Source organism: Salmo trutta, chromosome 36 (genome assembly GCF_901001165.1).
Source record: "Salmo trutta chromosome 36, fSalTru1.1, whole genome shotgun sequence".
Classification (NCBI taxonomy): Eukaryota; Metazoa; Chordata; class Actinopteri; order Salmoniformes; family Salmonidae; genus Salmo; species Salmo trutta.
In genome coordinates, this window is record NC_042992.1 from 31111540 (window position 1) to 31136439 (window position 24900).

The window sequence follows — 24900 nt, forward strand, 5'->3', positions numbered from 1 at the left end:
TAATATGCCAAGCAAAGATATTTCAGAAAAACTGGAGAAAAAAACTCAGCAAATATGCGAATTAATAAAAAAAACAGCTACCTTAAATTATTGTGAAGTTAATCTTCATGGGGACACAAGTGGTTGGAGTACTGAACTGCAGGTGTTAATATACTGATAGTGTTCATGAGCGTCATAGCTCCTTCTTGCTGCGTAGTGCGCAGTATTGCAGAGACGAAAGTCTAAAATGTGTTTGTATTATGTATTATAAACTGGGTGGTTCGAGCCCTGAATGCTGATTGGCTGACAGCCGTGGTATATCAGACCGTATACCATGGGTATGACAAAACATGTATTTTTACTGCTCTAATTACGTTGGTAACTAGTTTATAATAGCAATAAGGCACCTTGGGGGGTTGTGGTATATGGCTAATATACCACGGCTAAGGGCTGTATCCAGGCACTTCGTGCTTAAGAACAGCCCTTAGCCGTGGTATGTTAGCCATATACCACACCCCCTCGGGCCTTATTGCTTAATTATATGGCACACACTGTGTGTGTATAAAGACGATAAACACCTGCTCTCACTAATGTAGGAACTGGATAAAATAGTATAAATGTCAAATTCTCACACAGCTTAATTTCTTCCATTTATTGTCTTGACCATCAATATGATTCTAATAATAGGATTTGTGTTGGCCCAATGTAGAATACATAGCAAAGTTCTGGAAATATTTTCTGTTGATATTGTCATGAGGAAAAAAGTAAGGGACACATAAATAGGCATAGGAGATCAGAATACATATATTATTATTATTATTTTCAGATTATTATTATTTTTAAGCGTATTTTTCTTTTGTTTTTCGGGCTGCTCTAGGGTTTAATCACTATATCCTGCCTTGACGCTCAGATACGCAGGATCGTGATTAAAAGTATATATTTTGACTTGATAGCTAGCTAGCTAGCTGGCTGTTTGAATTCAAATCATGTGGCATTTTGTTTAATCTGTTTGGAAGTATTACACCAAGGACTGCATGCTGTGTCCAGAGGTAGCAGACGAAGTTCAGGGACTGCTCAGGGAACGCTCCTAACCACTTCCAAGATGTGGTACCTTTTCGTGAGCTTTTCAGCAGCCGTGGCATCACCCAGGTGAGTGCTACATTCCTGGCGATGGAGGACCAGTACCAGAGGAGAGGCTCTAATGGAACGACTGACCATTCCGAGAAGCAGGTGTGGTGCGTTGTTAACCTGTTTTTTGTTGTCAGATTGTCATTGTTTATCCTTGGCTGTCCCATCAATGCCCTCTCTACTGAACCTACGATGAACCTAGACTGACTTTCCAGCCCAAAATGCCTCAACTTCATCCGAAACCGACTGAGATTTTCAATCTCCATCATGAACATGTTTTGTTTGTTTGCTTTTTGTGCGGTTTGAAATTCTTTGAAAAGCGCCGCACAAGTTAAAACTGTTATTCATTATTATATCTGTAACCTAAGTATGCCTAGTACGCTAGATCTACTGCGTAGCCTAGGCCTACGATGTTATTTGTTCGTAAATGTTTTGAGCCATCTTTTGGAGGACCACAATTCAAACTTTTTTTAATGTCATTCTCGATCATTTTACATGCATGTGTGGTTGTATTATGTTTTAACTTGTCAAATAAATATATCTATATATCTACCACACAGCTCTGCAGTGGATTGCTTTTTGGCACACGAATTTAGTGGAATATTTACCCGCGTTCCGAGTCTTTTCAGTGAGCCGGCTCATTTGGCGCCTAAACGGCTCTTCGTCCAGTAGCGCTTAAAAATGTCACCTAAAACCATGAAAACATAGCAAATATCTAATTTAGGCCTACACATTTACCTCCCATTGTGTCAGATCGTGACATGTGAATTCAAATACATTTTTACCGGACCATATTATTAGATGACTTGCAAAAAAAGGAATGTACAGCAAAATGTGTGTGAACTTGAAAACGTATCTCACCTCACTATTTATTGTTCCTGCAGTGAGGAATTACAATCTTCATACAATGTTTTTATAACTTATCTGCGGATAATCGTTGTCTGTAGCTTAAAAAGCAGTAACAATCAGGGAGCCAAATGAACGGCTCTTTCACAAATGCAATTTGGTTCCTGACGTTCACCAAAAAAGAGCCGTTCAAAAAGAGCCGTTCGTTCGCGAAGGAGCCACCACTACCACTTTCTACATTACAGCCGCTACACTTCAGGAGCTGCTGTCTTTCAAAACGTGGTGTAGGAATATTTTGTCAACTTGTCTTTGCACAGGACCCAGGTGTGTAAACATTCTGTTTTACAGAATATCCCGGGCGTGCTCTGCGCTGGCGAAAATGGAGGGGTTTCTACAGAGATGTAGCGCTGCAATAAAGGTAGGCAAACACACGAACACGTTTACTATGCATTGCATATTTTACAAATGTCTCAGTTGCTCTGCTCAATGACCAGCCGTGTCCATTGCGCGCTCTCTCTGCTGTCCGTCATGCCATATTTGTTTTTTTCTCCTATTGAATTAGCTAGCGTATTACTATTATATTACTCATCATGTACTATTCTATTACTAAACCATTCCAACGTTTCTGCAACTACCTCCCCCTAACAAGTAACGTTTGAAATGTATTCTACCCTCTTGTGGCTTTGAGTCAGTTAACGTTGCTCTTGTCACGGAGTGAAATTTAAAAGTTTAGTCTTGACAGCCAACTGTCAACTAAAATTGAGAGTTTATTGATTGAACATAGAGTCAAATTGCAGTTTGGTTCAAGATTCAAAACATTTGTTTCATACAAAGTATGCATCTTCCTGTTGTAAAAGGTCTAACATACACAAACCACAGAGCGCCATGACGAATGAAGGGGTGGTGTGTGGATGAGTTGTCAGAGAGCAAGAGGTAGAATATTGCCCACCATAACTTTCATTACAGTCATTGTCGAATATTGCATGATGCAGTTCTTGCACAGCAAACCCTACACCAGTCCTCGTTGGTATGTTTTCAATATATTTAGCAAAGTGCTGTCACAGTAGAGTCAGATAACCGATGCCGTGAGGGTTAATCATTTGTACGACTTTTTAGTCAAGTGCAAAGAGCTAGACATGGAAAACAATCTCTTAAGCAATTCCCTATCGGCCCATCCCTTGCATTTACTGATCATGTATTCTCTGTGTGTGCACAATCAAGACGAAAGCTGCCATGTGTGGTGGGTTCGCCTGTCTATATACAGTGCATTCGGAAAGTATTCAGACCCCTTTACTTGTTCCACATTTTGTCACGTTACAGCCTTATTCTAAAATGGATTAAATCGTTTTTCCCCCTCATCAATTTACACACAATAGCCCATAATGACACAGCAAAAACAGGTTTTTAGAGATTTGTGTACATTTATAATAAAAATAAAATTAATGGAAATATCATATTTACGTAAGTGTTCAGACCTTTTTCTCAGTACTTTGTTGAAGCAACTTTGGCAGCGATTACAGCCTAGAATCTTCTTGGGTATGATGCTACAAGCTTGGCACACCTGTATTTGAGGAGTTTCTCCCATTCCTCTCTGCAGATCCTCTCACGCTCTGTCAGGTTGAATGGGGAGCGTTGCTGCACAGCTATTTTCAGGTCTCTCCAGAGATGTTAGATCGGGTTCAAGTCCGGGCTCTGATGATGCCAGGTTTCCTCCAGACGTGACGCTTGGCATTCAGACCAAAGAATTCAATCTTGTTTTCATCAGACCAGATAATGTTGTTTCTCATGGTTCTGAGAGTCTTTAGGTGCCTTTTGGCAAACTCCAAGTGGGCTGTCATGAGTTTTTTACTGATGAATGGCTTCTGTCTGGCCACTCTACCATAAAGGCCTGATTGGTGGAGTGCTGCAGATATGGTTGTCCATCTGGAAGGTTTTCCCATCTTCTCAGAGGAACTCTAGAGCTCTGTCAGAGTGACTGTCGGGTTTTTGGTCACCCCCCTGATTGCTCAGTTTGGCCAGGCAGCCAGCTCCAGGAAGTCTTGGTGGTTCCAAACTTCTTCTATCATTTTTTGTGGGTATTTAACCCTCTTTTTCTCCCAATTTCAATTACGATCTTGTCTCATCGCTGCAACTCACCAACGGGCTCGGGAGAGGCGAAGGTCGAGTCATGCGTCCCCCGAAACATGACCCACCACCGCGCTCCTTAACACCCGCCCGCTTAACCTGGAAGCCAGCCGCGTCAAGGTGTCGGAGGAAACACCGTTCAATTAACGACGAGGTCAACATACAGGCGCCCGGCTGCCATAAAGAGTCACTAGAGCACGATGTGCCAAGTAAAGCCCCCCCGGCCAAACCCTCCCCTTACCCGGACGGCGCTGGGCCAATTGTGCGCCGCCCTATGGGACTCCCGGTTATGGCCAGTTGTGACACAGCCTGAAATCGAATGCGGGTCTGTAATGATGCCGAAAGCACTGAGATGCAGTGCCTTAGAACGCTGCTCCACTCGCGAGGCCCCCAAAACTTCTTCCATTTAAGAATGATGGAGGCCACTGTGGGCTTGTGGACCTTCAATGCTGCAGCATTTTTTTGGTACCCTTCCCAGATCTGTGCCTCGACACAATCCTGTCTCAGAGCTTTACAGACAATTCTTTCGACCTCATGGCTTGGTCTTTGCTCTGACATGCACTGTCAACTGTAGGACCTTAGACAAGTGTGTGCCTGTCCAGTCAATTTAATTTATCACAGGTGGAGTCTAATCAAGTTGTAGAAACGTCTCAAGGATGATCAATGGAAACAGGATGCACCTGAGCTCAATTTCGAGTCTCATAGCAAAGGGTCTGAATACTTATGTAAATAAGGTATTTATGTGTTTTATTTTTAATACATTTTCAAAAATGTCTAAAAACCTGTTTTCGCTTCGTCATTATGGGCTATTGTGTGTAGATTGCTGAGGAACATTTTGTATTTATTAATCCATTTTAGAATAAGGCTGTAACGTAACAAAATGTGGAAAAAGTCAAGGGGTCTGAATACTTTCCGAAGGCACTGTAGTCTAGGTGGGCGGAGTCTGGGCTAAAGCTCTCACATCCAAATTCCTGTGGCCCAACTGCTTGACTGTTGTGCATGTGACATTAGGTGGCACCTCTGTCACTATGCCTGGACGGCAGACATCTCATCCCCCCCTCCTTCCACTGTCTTTGGCTGTCAGGCACAGCAAAGATTTAAAGGGTAGGTGTCTAATTTCAAGGGGTCGGCCATTTCTTTTTAGTAGTCACCATTATCGCTCTTTACTTTAGTTTTTTTCCTTCCGTCAGAGAACAGCTGTGGTGGGATGTCATATCAGACAACACATTTGAGACATGACGTAACACAAATTAAAACATGAAATGGGCTGAATTTAATTCCCTTCTTAAAACCCTCTCTGTATGACACTGTAGTACAGTATGTACTCTAGTAGGCCTAGTTGTAGTTTGGAGTGGCCTATTTTCTTTTTGAAGTGCAGCGAGCAAGGGGCATGCATTCCTTAACCCACCATTACTCCCAAGCCAATGGGCTATGATCTATTCACTTAAAAGTTGTTCACTCCTGGCATCCTCTAAGTATGATTTCCCATTTTATATGGGCGTAATCAAAGCTTCGTGGCATACTTCCTGGCTCTTGTCGTCTGTTAGATTTAATGTTTCTGCCCTCCAGTCAGATGCTTCTGTTTGGTTCATATCAACCACTTAGGTCAGGTTATGTCTGGATACTCCCATACAGAAGGTCTCTGTATTCTGGTGGGCACTGGGCAGCCTTAGTTTAGCCACTGTCACTTCACATTATTGCTTCCTCACATGGCTGGAGACTAAGGGCTGGTTTGAGCCAGGAGCATACCACCCTGCATCCCACTGCTGGCTTGCCTCTGAAGCTTAGCAATGTTGGTCCTGGTCAGTCCCTGGATGGGAGACCAGATGCTGCTGGAAGTGGTGTTGGAGAGCCAATAGGAGGCACTCTTTCCACTGGTCTAAAATAATTATCCCAATACCCCAGGGCAGTAATTGGGGACATTGCCCTGTGTAGGGTGCTGTCTTTCAGATGGGATGTTAAACGAGTGTCCTGACTCTTGGTGGTCACTAAAAATCCAATGGCACTTATCTTAAGAGTAGGGCTGGCTAAATTCCCAGTCTTTCCCTCATACCTCATTCATCCAGGTTGTTGCTGTAAATGAGAATGTGTTCTCAGTCAACTTACCTGGTAAAATCAGGGTTAAATAAAAATCAATAAATACACATTTCTGGACATGGATTAAGCCTAGTCCTGGACTGGAAATCTATGTCAATGGAGATTCTTAATTAAAAGGTATTTTTAGTTGTAGGACTAGACTAATCGGTGTTTGGGAAACCAGCCCTATGTGTTAATGTTTATGTCTGGGGTCATCCCTGACTACTCTGCCTACTGTGGAGCTAGAATAAGAGAACTAACGTTTTGTACGCCTGTCCTGTCTCATGCCCACACACTGGGGTTGGGGAGCCCACAACATGCTCATCCACATGTTCATCAACCTTTCCCATAATCAAACACTTAGAGTCAATATAAGGTTATTGGCTGCAGCAGTCTTTCTTTTCAGTGATGGGGCAGGACTATGGGTATGTTCAATAGATCGAGAGAGTAGCCTAGATCGAGGCAGTAGAGCTCTGTAGAGGTCAGACATTTCCTTCCCTGACTATGTGTGCCATAATTCTGTTGTTATGACATTGTATTTACCGGCAGGATATGTTGGTATTGGTCAATTCTGACATTGTTAAAATGGTCCATTTCTTTTCCTAAGATTTGATATGATCTTTTATAAACAATACAAAAACATATACATACAAACGACAACATCATACAAACATCAACTACATCACACCTGTCCAGACCCAGGAGCCCCCCCCCATCTCCAGCATCCGCCACATGGCCTCAAACTGCACCATTTTGTTTCTCTCCGTAGCCCACACACTTCACATTTTTAGAAAATAAAGCATTTTACCTTCCGTTAACGACGGACGATTGGCTCTTTTCCAGTTTTTAAGTATACTTTTTTAAAATACGATTGACGAGAAAAGTATCGTCCAATCCGTCGGGTATCTCTTTTTATATATATATATATATATATTTTTCCCCCCCAATTTCGTGGAATCCAATTGGTAGTAGTTACAGTCTTGTCTCATCGCTGCAACTCCCGTACGGACTCAGGAGAGGTGAAGGTCGAGAGCCATGCGTCCTCTGAAACACAACCCAACCTAGCTGCACTGCTTCTTGACACAACGCACATCCAACCCGGAAGCCAGCCGCACCAATGTGTCGGAGGAATCACCGAACACCTGGCGACCGTGTCAGCGTGCACTGCGCCCGGCCCGCTACAGGAGTCGCTAGTGCGCGATGAGATTAGGATATCCCTGCCGGCCAAACCCTCCCTAACCCGGACGACGCTGGGCCAATTGTGTGTCGCCCCGTGGACCTCCCGGTCGTGGCCGGCTGCGACAGAGCCTGGGCTCGAACCCAGAATCTCTGGTGGCACAGCCTTAGACCACTGCGCCACCCGGGAGGCCCCGTCGGGTATCTCACTGCACCCTCATATGTCATGTCTTGAAATATGCAGACAGACAGATTAAAATACATTTTTGCCTATCTAAGGTATGTCCAACTACCGAAGTTCACAACCGTTACCTAAAATTACACCATTACCTACATAAAATAACACTATTCCCAACAAAAGGGGACTCAAAGTGAAATGTATTTAACTGAAATGTTATACTGATGATGAGGATGAGAAAGAAATGTAGAATGAGGAAGAATAGGGCTTGTCTCTCCTCCCTCTCTCCACACGCCTTGCTACTCTATCCACCAATTCCACGGTTTAGCAGGGTCTTAAGCCTTACCTCTCCAAATCCCTGAGGCCTGTTCTAAGTGGATTGGAGAGAGAATGCCTCAGTGTGGTGTGGTTTTACATCAACCAGATGGAATGAGAGCTATGATAGGTCACTCTGAAAGTGAGACAAATGAGTGCCAGTGTGCGTTAATGCATTTGATTTGTGCTTGAGTAATAATGGAACACTGTTGACTCATCAATATCAACTCAATGAAGCTGACAAAGTGTCTCAGTGATCCTTGGCCTGAACACTGCACTCAAATGCAGGCCTAAATGGATTGTTCTGTGAAAGTGGTAGAATTCACATTAGCGTGGGATATGAGGATAACTGTTAGAAAACAGCAGTGCCCTGTTATAAAACAGTAATTGACAATTCTCAGTAATAGAGTGAGTTGCATATGAAGCCCGTTGCAAAACAGTTAGCATTTCCCATTAACACCATTATCTACAATTGATGGCAAACAAAACAGGTGCACAAGGACATGCATAAAGTTCAGAGCTGCGTGAATCAGAGCATCCTATCATGATCATTTTACTATCATAACATTCCCCCTCTGCACTTCCATATTTGTGTCACAGGCCTACATTTACCCACCAACCAAGTTGTTCATCTCTTATCTAACCCTTGTTTATATTTCTAGCCTCGTCCTTGAATGGATACTGCAATACTGGATTACTATATCTGTAGTAGAGGTGGCCCTGAATTGTTCTATTTGCCATGGAGCAGTCGTGGAGTCACAGTTGGAGAGCTCTGCTGCACACACACTCTGTGGTTAAATATAGCCTCCTTTTGGTTCCTGCTTGCCTGCCCGGATCTGACCACTACTACGGCTTATGGGAGGTGACAGGCACGCTGGGTCGAGGGAGATGCGAGGGAAGGGGAGGCTGGGCGGCCATGATGCCATGTTGTAGTACACTCACACTGGCTGCCCGTTACCGTCACCCTTGGGGCCCTTAACATGGGGAGAAATGGCTCTCTCCACCCAGTTAGCTACACCCCATACTGATGGTGAGAAAAACCAGTCTAGGAGGCAGACCTGGCTATATTTCTTGATTTACCATTGAAGTCAATAGGATGCACATCAACTCCCAATATGTTGAGATCAACAGGAGAGATCCTATCCTGGTTACGCTCGTTCACAAAGTACAATCGTGGATCAATCTTGTGGATTCATTGTTAAATCTATGGTGGCCTGATGGGGTGAAGTAGTTGTTAGCATATAAATACCTGCTAAATAGTTTGTGTTTGGGCCTTTTCTCCTAATTTACAGATCAATACAGGTTGAGAAACTAACTGAACTAGCTCATTCTAGTGTTCACAATGCAGAGCAAAGGGGGTCAGAAGAACTTTGCTGAATCCAGATGGCTGGTTTGGCTTTTTTGTGTTTATACTGAATGCTGCCACACACACACTGGTAATTAGTGCTTTCATTGCTTTTGAATCATCACACCACAGCAAGGCCGTCTCCCCCGTTGTCAGTAATAACACTGTTTCTTCCATCATGTCACAGATAAAGCGAGACTAATCACACTCATTATCACAGTGGGTCTACCAACCGACATCGAAATGATCCAAATGAAAACATCCCGCTGAGTTCAATAAGGCTATATCACAATTTCAGCTGCACATTCACTCACTGTTATTAAACTTAAGGTATTTGATGTTCGTTGATAAGCCTAGCCTAATTCGTTTCTAAACAGCAGTCCAAAAATGTTAGCATAGGCTAGATGCTAACTAACTACTGTGAGCCTGACTGAAATTAGGCAACCCTTGGTTTAGATGATACCAATGCTTTTTACATTTTGACTAGTGTAGCCTTGGATGTGTTCAAAAAAACTTTACAAATCTACAAAGTATAAAGCTGACAAGGAATTTTACCACCCTCTTGCCCCCCCTCTTTTTCTTCCACCTTCCTTTGTTTTTTATAACCTCCTTAGGGCAATGCGGAGGGAAGCTCTGGGATCCACGTCATCCTTGGCAACGAGGCCTGTGACCTCGACTCCATGGTGTCGTCCCTTGTCTTTGCCTACTTTCTGTCCAAAGTGAGTCAGCTAGCTTCTAGCATGTACCGCCTCATTAGGGAATCCCTCAACCCAGGTCGGAAATAAGTTAGCATACCTGAAGTATTCATTCCCCTCCTCATATGTTTAGGTTTTTATACTGTAATAAATATTGACACTTTACTTCAGGGCCGCCGAAAATGGGGCTCACCGGCCCTTGAAACCATTTTAGGCTCCCCAGATGCTTCCAGAATGAGCTTATGTAATTATGAACAATATATTTTTTTAAGTTCTATATCATCAGAACTTGATTGCTGGCATGCAAAACATTTTGGGACTGTATCAACAGTAGACTAATGAAACAAATACCAAAAGATAGTTTTTGACTGGAATTTTCCTTTTAAGTCCCATACAAGCAAAATGACAACAATATAGAGCAGTTGTTTGAAAGCAAATTGGTGGACGAATACGTCCTGCTATGCGGTAATGAATAAGTATTTTCTCTTTGACTTGTGAACAGAGTTGAGAGAGATGGGCCAAAGTCATGAAGCACCGCAGGCGCGGACTTTGCGCTGAGTGACTCATTTGTAAGTCTGAGGGCCATGAATAGCTTGACCAAGCGTAACCAAAATGCCCAGCATTTTCCAAAATTGGACCAGACAACCCTCAGAGTCACTCAAGCATAAAAACAGTGTCGGTGCCCAGTCTCTACTTATCTTTCATTACTGCATTGATCCATCCGTCCTCTCTAACCCCTGGTTAAAGCTGTTCGCTAGCTTATACGCCCCGCTACTCATGAAATATTCACACAACCTCAGATACTCAAGATCCCCCAAGGCCTGAGAAGATGGACAAAAACATTGCAGAGGAATCCAAGCTAGCCTCAGCAGCAAGGTGCGTTGGTGTCAGATATCAGTTTTGATCTGGTCTCCCTCTTCCATCCTTCCCTCCTTTTCTCCTCCTCTTCTTCCATCCCCCTTTGTTCCCAGACGTCTGGCAGCTCAGGTAAGACTGTGGTGCCGGTGCTGAACATCCCGAGGGCTGAGTTTCCCCTGCGGTCCGACAACGTGTTCCTGCTGAAGGAGAGCGGTGTTCCGCCGGAGGCTCTGGTTTTCCGTGACGAGGTGGACCTGGCAGGCCTCCATAGAGCCAAGAGGTTGATGCTCACCCTGGTGGACCACAACGTGCTTCCTAGGTCATCGGTTGCAACATTACTCTTTCTATTTATTTTCTGTTCTAAACTCGCATTCTCTTTCTCTCGTTCTCTCCGTTGCCATCTCTTTGCCTTTCTCTCACTCAGATTTTCTTCCATTGACACCTACAGTATCAAGTAGTATTGACAACACAGGTCAAAGTTATGGGAAAGTGCCTGATATGTGGAGGGCCAGATTCCTGGACCAAGATTGAGGAAACACATAGTTAAGGATGTATGACACAACGTATTTCACAATATTCACCCAACCCTGACTTTTCCCTGTAGTGCCGACATCGACTTGGAGGAGGCAGTTGTGGAAGTCATTGACCACCACCACCTCGAGAGGACACCCTCCATGTCCTGTTCCGTCACCGTGGAAACCGTGGGTTCCTGTGCTACCTTGGTGACAGAGCACATTCACCACAAGGCACCTGAAGTGCTAGACAGACAGGTGGCCCAATTACTATACGGTAAGGTTGCCACAGCAACAATTTTCTTACATCCAGCATTCTCTATAACGTGTCAAACTCTAGTCCTCAAGGGCCACAATGTCTCTGGGTCTTTAATCAATGTATACCTCAGAACTAGGCAGCGGGGAATATGGCAGGATGAATTTTCACTGAATTCGACAATTCTCTAGTAGTTGCGCTTGTTTGTCAATGCCAGCAGTAACCATTGGCTCAGTTCACCTATACTTGGCAGTGTCCACACAGGGGCCATCGTGCTGGATTGTGTCAACATGGCCCCTGAGGCGGGCAAGGTCACACCCAAGGACAGCCAACTGTCCTTCCTGCTGGAGTCACGTTTCCCTGACCTGCCACCCAGGGGCGCCCTCTTCAAGTCCCTACAAAGCGCCAAGTTTGACATCTCAGGTAAAAAGGTGGGAAAACATGCCATGGGAGAGGTGTTGAGAGGTGCACAAAAGGAATCTGCCTTGTCACTTGACATAAGATGTTATGACAATATGACATTATTATGTCAGTATTATGACACTGTAATGACATATCGTTCAAATAAAGTGTTACCATTATTTAAAGAGAATGTTGTAGAGTAAGTGTGAGATTTCACACAACCTCAAAAGAATGTTGTGGAGTGACCGTCTAGAAGTAAACAAAATAATATGTCAAACGCTTTAGGTAGGAACCTCTGCTCTGTTGACCCAATGACTGGACAAAGACATCGATCACGTGACACCATTCATTCCTATGTAAAACTCAATAGCACATTGAAGCCAAATAAAGTCTGTTAAGATGGCATCTCATAGAGACATAACATGCACAGTTTGAGCTACTCTAGGAAGTGATGTTGCAGGCTAGCTCAGTGCTGCCCCCTCTCATTGAGTAACTCAAGTTGAAGGCCGACCGGGGTACCATGATATTGGTACCACTATTGTCTTCTTAAAAAAATGTATTTACACAAAGATTGCAATCCTGTTTTCTGCTAATAATGCCTGCAGTAACGCGGTCGGCCTTGAACTTCCGTAGCTTTAATCCGAGGGGACTGTCGTTCTGCCTTGGGTTGACCAAATTCCAGGTTTGTGTTATGTTATACAGTGCCCTTGACTTTTTCAAAATGTTGTTGTGTTACAGCCTGATTTTAAAATGGATGAAATTTAGATTTTTGGTCACTGGCCTACACACAATACCGCATCATTTCAAAGTGGAATGATGTTTTTTGACATTTTTACGAATTAATTAAAAATGAAAAGCTGAAATGTATTTTGAGTCAATAAGTATTCAACCCCTTTGTTATGGAAAGCCTATATAAGTTCAGGAGTACAAATTTGCTAAACAAGTCACATAATACATTGCCTTCAGAAAGTATTCACACTCGTTGACTTGTTCCACATTTTGTTGTGTTACAGCCTAAATTTAAAATGTATTAAATTGAGATTTGTTTGTCACACTCTGTGTACAATAACAGTGTTTAACATGATTTTTGAATGATTACCTCATCTCTGTACCCTACACATATAGTTATCTGTAAGCTCCCTCAGTCGAGCGGTGAATTTCAATCACAGATTCAACCACAAAGACCAGGGAGGTTTTCCAATGCCTGGCAAAGGGCACCTACTGGTAGATGGGTAAAATCTTTGTTAAAAAAAAGCTGTTATTGAATATCCGTTTGGGCATAATGAAGTTATCAATTACACTTTGGATGGTGGGTGTATCAATACACCCAGTCAATACAAAGACACAGGTGTCTTTACTAACTCAGTTGCTGGAGAGGAAGGAAACCGCTCAGGGACTTTACGATGAGGCCAATGGTAACTTTAAAACAGTTACAGAGTTTATTGGCTGTGATAGGAGAAAACTGAGGATGGATCAACAACATTGTAGTTACTCCACAATACTAACATAAATGACAGAGTGAAAAGAAGGAAGCCTGTACAGAATAAAAAATATTCCAAAACATGCATCCTGTTTGCAACAAGGCGCTAAAGTAAAACTGCAAAAATGTGGCAAAGCAATTCAACTTTTTGTCCTGAATACAAAGTGTAATGTTTGGGGCAAATCCAATCCAATACATTACTGAGTACCAATCTCCATATTTTCAAGCATATTATGGATGCAAGGACTGACCATACATGACATCCCAATTCTAGTTTAATAATGTTTTGAGGCTACACAGTGTTTACATTTACTTTGTTTACAAACATTGGAGTGAAACAAGCTTATAGTTCGGGTTATGATGAGGTACGACAGTTGATTTAAACTCATGAGGCATTTGTAAGTTATATTCTTCAAGAATCAAATGGGTAAATATAATTAATTTACAAGTAAAAACATTTATGTAGCAACTACTTATTGCACCTTTTTAAAGCCTTTCATCAAACTGCCCTGTTTTTTTATTTATTTCAGATGGTCCCACCTTAATGTCCTCAGATAATTGCTATAATTTTTGGTCTAATTCTCATTTCTGGAAAAGGCTTAAAATAAAGGTTAAAATCCAGGTCATGTGCCATGATTAACCAAAACACAGGGCCCTGTATATATGATCTACATTGTAACTTATGATATGCTGTAGTGTTTGTCATACAGTAGTGTCTATACCCAATTCCATTGTAGTGCCATTGTAATACTGCTTGTCCCATTGGTTTGTGTTACAGGTCTTTCTACAGAGCAGATCCTGCTAAAGGACATGAAGGCTGTCTCTGGGGGCGACCTGAGACTGGCAGTCAGCGCTGTGTACATGACACTAGATGTACGTACTGTCTAGCCATGCCGTTACTTCACTTAATCCACTCTGCCACCACCATGCTTAAGCCACCATGCTTTAAACTGAGACTCAAGGATGTTAAGTAATCACAAGAGCAGTGCAGCCAGAGAGTGTAAAGGAAAGGGGCTGCACTCGTCAGCACCAACACATACACTGTTAAACATCTGCACAGGAGATTGCATCTCTCTAATGCATTGTGACAGCTGCCTGACGACAAATGCTGACGAGTGCAGCCTCCTGCTTCACGCGGTCTTTGTGTCGGAAGTTGCCCTGCTCCTCGTGGTAAAGGAATATGGCTGAGTCTACCTTTAACAGCACCCTCTCAGTATCACACTGGGTGTATGTGAACATTTACTCTTCCCCATTAACAACAATGCATTAGCATTGCCTAATTTGCCTTTGAATGACCAACCAACTCTTTAACAAATTTGGGTTTGCAGATGATTCACTAAGTCATATTTCCTACTCCTTTGAGAGAATTATATTCCACTATTAGAATCTTAAGTCTTCATTCATGCTACAATGTTACCAATATATCTATAATCTTGGGAGAATATCAATTTTCTAATTCACTTTGGCAATGGAGTCTGCCTCAGGGAGGTGCAACTACGCTATAAAGACAAAAGTATGTGGACATCCCTTCAAATTAGCAGATTCTGCTATTTCAGCCACACCCGTTGCTGAGAGGTGTTTAAAATCGAGCACACAGCCATGCAATCTCCATACACAAACATTTGCAGTAGAATGGCCTTTCAACATGGCACCGTCATAGGATACCACCTTTCCCACAAGTCAGTTTGTAAAATTTCTGCCCTGCTAGAGCTGCCCCAGGCAACTGTAAGTACTCTTATTGTGAAGTGGAAACGTCTAGGAGCAATATCGGCTCAGCCGAGAAGTGGTAGGCCACACAAGCCCAGAACGGGACCGCAGAGTGCTGAAGTGTCTGTCCTCGGTTGCAACACTAGCAACCAAGTTCCAAGCTGCCTCTGGAAGCAACGTCAACACAAGTACTGTTTTCGTCGGGAGCTTTCATGAAGTGGGTTTCCATGGCCGAGCAGCCGCACACAAGCCTAAGATCACCATGCGCAATGCCAAGCGTTGGACTCTGGAGCAGTGGAAACACGTTTTCTGGAGTGATGAATAACGCTTCACCATCTGGCAGTCCAACAGACAAATCTTGGTTTGGCGGATGCCAGGAGAACAGTACCTGCCCCAATGCATAGTGCCAACTGTAAAGTTTGGCGGAGGAGGAATAATGATCTGGGGCTGTTTTTCATGGTTTGGGCTAGGCCCCTTAGGTCCAGTGAAGGGAAATCTTAATGCTACAGCAAACAATGACATTCTAGACGATTCTGTGCTTCAATCTTTGTGGCAACAGTTTGGGTAGGGCCATTTCCTGTTTCAGCATGACAATGCCCCTGTGCACAAAGCGAGGTCCGTATAGAAATGGTTTGTCACGATCGGTGTGGAAGAACTTGACTGGCTTGCACAGAGCCCTAACGTCAACTCCATCGAACACCTTTGGGATGAATTGGAACACCGACTGTGAGCCAGGCCTAATTTCCCAACATCAATGCCTGACCTCACTAATGCTCTTGTAGCTGAATAGAAGCAAGTCCCCACAGCAATGTTCCAACTTCTAGTGGAAAGCCTTCCCAGAAGAGTGGAAGCTGTTATAGCAACAAAGAGGGGACCAACTCCATATTAATGTCCATGATTTTGGAATGAGATGTTCGACGAGCAGGTGTCCACATACTCTTGGCCATGTAGTGTATATGCAGTGACAAGGCATCTAGGAGTGAAAGTGACACCTATATTAAACTAACGTCTCTGAGCGTAAATTGTAGAGTCTGATTAGCGTAATCAAAATAGATCAGTAGCTACTGTATTGCTTCAGACCTGGCTTAACAATAGTGACAGGAGTCATGTCTGTTAGTTAAGAACACTCCCTGATATCTGAGTGGCCATCGCTGCTGCAAGTCAGAAGATCCCAGAATTTTAAAAAAAGTATACCCCCTTTTTGTAGCTTGTCTCATCGCTGCAACTCCCCAAAGGGCTCAGGAGAGGCGAAGGTGGAGTCATGCGTTCTCCAAAACATGACCCGCCTAACCACACTCCTTAACATCCGCCAGCTTAACCCGGTAGCCAGCCACACCAATGTGTCGGAGGAAACGCTGTTCAACTGGCGACCTTCAATCTTCAGGCACTGCTAGAGTGCAATGAGCCAAGTAAAGCCCCACCAGCCAAACCCTCCCCTAAGCCGGACGACACTGGGCCAATTGCGCGCTGTCCTATGGTACTCCTGGCCAAGGCCGATAGTGGCACAGCCTGGGAATGAACCCGGGTCTGTAGTAACACCTCTAGCACTGCGATACAGTACCTTAGACCGCTACGCCACTTGGGAGGCTGAATATATTCATTTTACAAATACTTTCTATTTTACTGGCTTCAGCCCCAAGCCATTACATGTATCATGCATTGACTGTACATACATGCATGGCACAGTTTTGTTGTATGCCAGAATTCTTCTCTATCAGACCTGGGTTAAAATACTATTTGAAATAATTTATACTGTATCTGTACGGAACCAAGCAAACGTTCAAAGTATTTGAAAGATTTTGAATAGTGTTTGAACCAAGTTATGTTCTCTATATAATAACGTTTTTTTTGTTTGCTGTTGTACGCCATCCCGTTCGTTCAACAGGTGTTCCTACAGCGGAGGAGCCTACAACAGGAGCTTTGTGAGTTCTGTCACAAACATCGTTTCGGTGCGGTGGTCGCCATGACAATCTCTTTCAATGAACGCGGTGAGCCCCATCGGCAGCTGGCGGTCTACAGCTCCAGCACCCTCTATAGGGAGGAGGTATGAACTGCAGTGCCATGCTTACTCTTACAGTATATTGACCCCTATGCCTATATGATGTGAAATGATTTTATATTTATAAGGGTAGTAATATAATGGATTTGATAGGGGTAGTTATATCATAAGTAGTAGTTCCACCTAGCCCTCTAATAAACGTGGCTGAATTTAACCATTTTGTGCTTTCCTAAATATGTGGCACATTTGTGTTCATGACCCTGAAAAATATTTATATGAGTTCAGTTTATTTATTTATTTTACCGTTATTTTACCAGGTAAGTTGACTGAGAACACATTCTCATTTACAGCAACGACCTGGGGAATAGTTTCAGGGGAGAGGAGGGGGATGAATGAGCCAATTGTAATCTGGGGACGATTAGGTGGCCGTGATGGTATGAGGGCCAGGCTGGGAATTTAGCCAGTACACCAGGGTTAACACCCCTACTCTTACAATAAGTGCAATGGGATCTTTAATGACCTCAGAGAGTCAGGACACCTGTTTAACGTCCCATCCGAAAGACGGCACCCTACACAGGGCACTGCCCTGGGGCAATGGGATATTTATTTTTTTTAGACCAGAGGAAAGAGTGCCTCCTACTGGCCTTCCAACACCAAAGAGGCCATTTGAAAATCGATGTGAATCTTTCCTCTCCACTGTTTACAAATACCCCAAAAAATCTGTCTACTTTTGTGCCAACCAACCTATCTTAGTTAGTTCAATATTGGCCCTCAGAAACTATTCCTTGGTGTGAAAATAAATGGTATTGTTATGTATTATTATTTGATATTAAGCATGTCTGTAAGTGAGATATATCAAAGTTGCCTGTTGCTATTATTAGCATGCTTTTCTTTTTGGGCAAATGCAGGCATGACAATTTGAGAATATTAGTCAATGTTAAAAAGGCAACTATGAAATAGTAATACACTGTGTGTTTCTCATTCTGCTGTAGGTGAGCCAAGCATTAGAAAAGGCGCACAACCCCTCTCTGAGCTTCTCTCCAATGAGCAGCCCCTTCAACAACATCAAGTCCTATCTCCAAGGCAACGCACTGGCCTCCCGTAAGAAAGTGCTGCCTATCCTCAAGAACTTCCTGAAGGAGTGGGACAGAAAGCAAGTGCATTGTGAGGAGGCGGAGGACTTTGAGGAGCTGGACGACCACGTTGACCCCACGGGGTCGCCTAGTTTCGATGACGACGCCCGCCCCCGCTGCTTCTCAGCCTCCCGGCACCACCGCCGCCGCCTGCTGGGCACCGAGGACTCTTGGACGGAGGAGGACTTCCAGGTGCCGGCCACTCCCATGAACAGCCTGGTGGAGGGCTGTCCGCTGGACGCCGGCCTGCCACGGATCAGCGCAGAAGCCATTTTGGAGAAGTTCAGCCGCATGGGAGGGGAAGATGGGGAAAATAAAGATGGCATCTGGCCAGGTGAACAATAACCTTCTGTTGATGCCTTTTAATCCTAGTACCCCAGGCTGACTGTCCTCGTGCACCTCAATCCAACCAACAGACTATAACAAGGAGTGTTCAAAGTTCAGAAGCATATCAGTCATAAGGGACATCTCATAGCAAATTATAATGACAATCTAAAGGGGCCATGTACAGTAACTCACTCACTGGTTATATAGCAATCCTAGGTTTGCTATCGGCAGCTCCGTTGACATTGACTGGAAACAGGTCCCTGTTCAGGAGGAACAAAACAGAACAAAACGTCCCGAAACAGGGAGGTACTATCTGAACTAAGAAATGCTTGTTTTTGTTTTCCGTTGCAACACGTTTTGCTACGGTGTGCCCGAATGAACACAACCCTGGACTACTGTGGCCGTCAGACTGATCACCAAGCTCTTATGGATGCTTTACTCAAGTCAGGACTAACAACACCATAAAACATTATGAAGAATAGGATATTCTCCTAAAAGACTGGCAACCGGATGAAAAAAAGGGATGACTAGTAGTACTATATCAAGGACTCCAGATGGAGGTTGAATGAAGTGTGTGTTCTCTCTGTAACGCATCCGAGTACATGGGACTGCCTCATTGGTTAGTCAGTGCCATCGCCAAGTGTAGGGGGAGTGGATTGGAAATGTGGAGAATACATAATGGACTAACTTAATTTAATCTTTGAAGGGCCTATTTCAATGTCACAGGCATTTGAGTGAACCTTTATGATGAGGGAGAATCTTGCAGTGGAGAATGACTTCATCCATTATGACAGCATGTGTTTCAGTAGTCCTGGTCCTGGAAGACTGCTGGTTTTTAGTGCAACCAATCTATGTACAGCTTCATATGTGCGTTATTGGGCTGATGATTGAACGCGTGATATCTCCTGACGTGTGTGTGCGAGCACGTGTGTGTTCGTGTGTATGGAGTTTTCTTGGTTAATGTCTTGATGACATTATCACCAGTCCCACAGTTCTCCTCATTGTCGGAATCCATCTGTAACAACAGTTGTCATGGAGAGAAGACCAAGGCGCAGCAGGTATGTGAATACTCATATTTAATTTCAAATAAGGAGTAAAGCATCCACTTAACAAAAACAATAAAGGTGACAACAGCAACAGTTCTGCAGGCTATGAAACGCAGTGCAAAAACAACCACCCACAACCCCAAAGAAAAACACACACACCTATATAGGACTTCCAATCAAAGGCAACTCAACACACCTTCCTTCAATTGAAGTCCCAATCAACAACCCAAACATTCACATACACAAAACTACCACGTCCTGACCCCAAAACTAATACAATAGCTCCATCTGCTGGTCAGGACGTGACAGTACCCCCCCTCAAGGTGCAGACCCCGGAATGCACCTACCAACAGAAAACACCAACAAAAACCCCTTAAACAATAACCCCTAAACAATAAGGGAGGGAAGGGAGGGTGGCTGCCGTCACCAACGGCACTGTGCTAGACCCTCCCTCCCCAACCCACCTATCCTGGAGGTGGCTCAGGTGCAGGACGTGGACCTTGCTCCACCTTCGGCGTAGCCCACTTCGGTGGCGCTGCTAGCTGCGCCGGGCAGATGGGCCACTTGGGCTGACCCTGGCAGACGGACCACTCAGGCTGGACCGGAGGACAGGAGGGCCACTCGGGCTGGGCCGGAGGACCGGAGGGCCACTCGGGCTGGGCCGGAGGGCCACTCGGGCTGGGCCGGAGGACAGGAAGGCCACTCGGGCTGGGCCGGAGGACAGGAGGGCCACTCGGGCTGGACCGGAGGGCCACTCGGGCTGGGCCGGAGGACTGGAGGGCCACTCGGGCTGGGCAGGAGGGCCACTCGGGCTGATCCTGACTGACGGACCACTCTGGCAGCTCCTGACAGGCAGGGCACTCTGGCAGCCCCGAACAGGCGGGCCACTCTGGCAGTTCCGGGCAGTCGGGCCACTCTGGCAGACCCGGAAGACAGTCGGGCCACTCTGGCAGAGCCGGGCAGTCGGGCCACTCTGGCAGAGCCGGGCAGTCGGGCCACTCTGGCAGAACTGGGCAGTCGGGCCACTCTGGCAGAACCGGGCAGTCGGGCCACTCTGGCGGCTTCTAACTAGGGGGCGGCTCTGGCGGCTCCTGACTAGCGGGCGGCTCTGGTGACTCCTGACTGGCGGGCAGCTCTGGCGACTTACGACTGGCGGGCAGCTCTGGCGACTTACGACTGGCGGGCAGCTCTGGCGACTTACGACTGGCGGGCAGCTCTGGCGACTTACGACTGGCGGGCAGCTCTGGCGACTTACGACTGGCGGGCAGCTCTGGCGACTTACGACTGGCGGGCAGCTCTGGCGACTTACGACTGGGGGGCAGCTCTGGCGACTTACGACTGGGGGGCAGCTCTGGTGACTTACGACTGGCGGGCAGCTCTGGTGACTCTTGACTGGCGATGCTGGGCTGACGCACTAGACTCCTGATGCGTGGGGCTGGTACTGGAGGTGCCAGCCTGGAGACACGCACCTCCATGCTAGTGCGTCTAGCGGGAAACACCGGACCGAAAGGGCGCACTAGCGGACTTGCGTGCAGGGTTGGCTTCACCCCTTCCGGCTCGATGCTCACCTTGCCCTGGCACCTGCGGGGCGCTGGTACCGGGCGGACTGGGCTGTGCGTCCGTATAGGCGAGATGGTGCGTACCTCAGCGTAACATGGCGCCCTCCACCTCATACGCACCTCCCTGTAGTCATGGGTAGCTGGCTTACAGCTCTTCCCTGGCCTGGCCAAACTACCCGTGTGCCCCCCCCAAAAAAAATCTTGGGGCTGCCTCTTGGGTTCCCTTAGCTCCCTTAACTTGTCCTCCCAGAATTGTCTTTCGTCCTGCCAGGTCCGTTCCTTACGTTCCTCCTGCCGCTGCTCCTTCCTCTTCCGCTGCTTGGTCCTTTGGTGGTGGGTGGTTCTGTAACAACAGTTGTCATGGAGAGAAGACCAAGGCGCAGCAGGTATGTGAATACTCATATTTAATTTCAAATAAGGAGTAAAGCATCCACTTAACAAAAAACAATAAAGGTGACAACAGCAACAGTTCTGCAGGCTATGAAACGCAGTGCAAAAACAACCACCCACAACCCCAAAGAAAAACACACACCTATATAGGACTTCCAATCAAAGGCAACTCAACACACCTACCTTCAATTGGAAGTCCCAATCAACAACCCAAACATTCACATACACAAAACTGCCACGTCCTGACCCCAAAACTAATACAATAGCTCCATCTGCTGGTCAGGACGTGACACCATCTGAAAAGGGGGAAGAATTCACATCCTCCCCACAAAGAGAGAGAGAGAGAGAGATGTGGATAGATAGATACCAGATGATGGATGCAACTCTGCTGCTCGTTTATGCATACGAACCTCCTGCCCCCGTTCAGAGATCTCTCTCACTGAGATGTAGATCACAATGCTACTTCAGCTGTCCAAATATACTTATCATCTAGAATCACCATTGATTATGTTACCAGTGAGGAATTAGCCTGATCCGAGATCTGTTTGCGTTCTTGCCAACCCCTATCATCAGAGTTAACTATACAGCACCAACAGATCTGGGACCGAGTTAGTGAGGAATTGCTCTGATCTGTAATCTGTGTCGCATACCCAGAGAGCCTCATGGCGGTTCATTTGAGGAAACATTAGTTCAGGTGTCTGCTTCATTAGCTGGCTGTAGTTGGGCCTGAGGAGTAGTTTTCAACGTACTGTACCACAGAGGTGTGCAAACACACCCAGGCAAACCCACATACAGATGAATGCATAGACACACACACATTGGCTGCTATGCATGGTAATGATGTTAAGGCTGGTGCCGTGCCATGTTTTTATCGTTGTGGATGTGGAGTCATTATATGTCTGTTTGGGTAGACCTCTGTTCACTACATACAGTACACTGCAGCTCTAATGTTATGTAGTTGGTGTGAAAATCTTCAAATTCAGTTGGCCAAGTGAAACTGAGCACAAGACAGTGACACTATTCCATTTCAGTCTCTGGTCTCTTCCCTTGGATCCTACCGTTTCAGTGTTCCCAGATCACAAGGTTTCGATACGTGGAAGTAATAAGATGATGGCTTCCTCTGATAGGGTATGTGAAGCTTTCACCATATTACTCTCACCTATCCAGTCCTTTAGGATCTTGGATCAAATGCAGGGAGGATGGTAGGGATTCAAATTGTATTTTGTTATAATTTAATTTGATACCTTTGACAAAAGAAAACATCTTTAAGTGTTGACTAGCGCTGTGTTGAACCATTTAATTAAGATATTAAATGAAGATAGTATAGTTGAAGATACTTGATTATATAAATCAACCATGCAGTTTCATTGATATCCTACATCACAGTGAGAAGGTATGTTCAGTCGCCTAGTTTATAGTTAAACAATATATGGCGTCTAAGCTAGCATGGTATTGATGAGTTTGCTAATAGACATACTCTGAAAGATTTCTATATTGAGCCTCAGGTATTAAGGATTTGGCAATCATTGGCTTGTAGATGTTCAGCAAGCTTAGATTTTTTTAAATGTTTTGCCAGCTAAACATGCATGAGCAAATTTGCTTTTGACAATGTCAACACCAATGTACTGTATCTTGTATCCCAAATCCGTTGTTCCCAAGAAGGGTCACAAAAAAGCAAAGCTAATTATGTTTGTCTTCTTTTTTTATATCTCCACATACCTTTTGTGGAAGTGTTTCATGGGAAATGTATTTACAATGCAATGGCTCAGTGACTGTGCTGTTTAATATGAACACTAAACACTAGTTTGCCTATTCATTTGAATGCCTTTCCTATGCCATTTGTCATGATTACATGTTTTTGTATGTGCTCTGTGGTGTTTTAATGTCTCCATGCGTTTAAGGTTTGAAATGTTAGCTAGCTGGACTTGTTTAGCTTATAAACAGGTTGAACAAAGACAAGTAATTCACAATGTTTTTTTTAACCAAATTGGTACCCTTTTTCAGTTTCTCATGGTTTAAATCAGAAGATGCCCCCCCCCCAACCCCTCCAAATGCAGTTCCTTTCAGCATGGGTAGTTTTGTGAATTTTATGCAGTACAATCAGGATTCAACTTCCCTTGTATTCAAGTATGCAGTATGAAGTGTTTGCTGTGTGGTTCCTTTATTTAAGTGAGAAAAAAACTGAATGTGAAAACCACGTGTAAGAAAATATTATAAGAGTAAAAATATGCTGTTCTATTAAAGATGGATTTTAAGAGTTTGTGTTGTAGTCTGGCTTCATTCACGCTTCTTACTGATTCTGGGTTATTGAGCTGATTCAAAATCATAACCTAAAGCTAACGTTTGTGCAAGGCGCTATTGGAATCTTTAGTGTCCTATCACTAACTCGCACCCCTCCAGTCAGCTGTGTCACGTTGTTTAGGGTGTGCTCTCACCATTTCCCCCACCATATGCTGTGTGCGTCCACGCCCAGCCATTCCTGGTCATGTCCCAACATGCTATTGTGTGAATATACCGGGCTGTGAAAAAGTATTTGCCCCATTTCAAATTTTGTCCACTTTTACATATTTTTTATACTTAATGTTATCAGATCTTCAACCACAACCTAATATTATATAAAGTTAACCTGAGTGTACAATTAACTCAACAATTTCATAAACAAAGTTATGCAACTCCAAATGCCCCTGTGTGAAAAAGTAATTGCGCCCTTACACTCAATAACTGGTTGTGCCATCTTTAGCTGCAATTCCTCACGTCACTGGAGGAATTTTGGCCCACTCTTCCATGCAGAACTGATTTAACTCAAGAGACATTTGTGGGTTTTCAAGCATGAACTGCTCGTTTCAAGTCCTGCCACAACATCTCAATTGGGATTAAGTCTGTACTTTGTCTAGGCCATTACAAAACTTCAAATGTGTGGCTTTTTAGTGATTTTCATGTAGACTTGATAGTGTGTTTTGTATCATTTTCTTGCTGCATGACCCAGCTGCGCTTCAGCTCACAGATGGATGACCTGACAGACGGATTCTCCTGTAGAATTATCTGATACAGAGCAGAATTCATGGTTCGTTCAATTAAGGCAGGTCGTCCAGGTCCTGAGGAAGCAAAGCATCCCCAAGCCATCACACTACCACCACCATGCTTGACCGTTGGTATAAGGTTCTTACTATGGAATGCAGTGTTTGGTTTTCGCCAGGCGTAATGGGACCCATGTGGGCAAGAACTGGTTGAATCAATGTTGTTTCAACGTCATCAACCCCAATATTTTCATGTGATGACGTTGAATCAATGTGGAAAATGTTTTTTCCATTATGAAAAAAGATTGCAGTCAGAGTGCAGTATTACTGCAGTATGCAGCAAATACTTCAT

General features: G+C 44.5%; 1 protein-coding gene across 2 annotated transcripts; it reads left to right on the plus strand.

Annotated features, from left to right (window-relative positions):
• The first annotated feature begins 924 nt into the window (after window positions 1-924).
• Window positions 925-19529, plus strand: LOC115175859 (exopolyphosphatase PRUNE1). Of its 2 annotated transcripts, none has more exons than XM_029735435.1 (9): window positions 925-1209; window positions 2302-2371; window positions 9782-9886; window positions 10834-11039; window positions 11325-11509; window positions 11753-11911; window positions 14149-14243; window positions 16963-17121; window positions 18069-19529. In XM_029735435.1, the coding sequence occupies exons 1-9, from the start codon at window positions 1181-1183 to the stop codon at window positions 18552-18554; spliced, it is 1494 nt and encodes a 497-aa protein (XP_029591295.1). In that variant the 5' UTR covers window positions 925-1180; the 3' UTR covers window positions 18555-19529. The 2 variants fall into 2 exon arrangements, with proteins under 2 accessions (XP_029591295.1, XP_029591296.1); XM_029735436.1 differs by having other exon boundaries at window positions 926-1214.
• The last annotated feature ends 5371 nt before the right edge of the window (window positions 19530-24900 follow it).

Coding starts and splice junctions, on each gene's coding strand:
- LOC115175859 (XM_029735435.1), top strand. CDS start 1,181: ATGGAACGACTGACCATTCCGAGAAGCAG. Junction 2,372..9,781: donor GATGTAGCGCTGCAATAAAG/GTAGGCAAACAC, acceptor TAACCTCCTTAG/GGCAATGCGGAGGGAAGCTC. Junction 17,122..18,068: donor GCACCCTCTATAGGGAGGAG/GTATGAACTGCA, acceptor ATTCTGCTGTAG/GTGAGCCAAGCATTAGAAAA.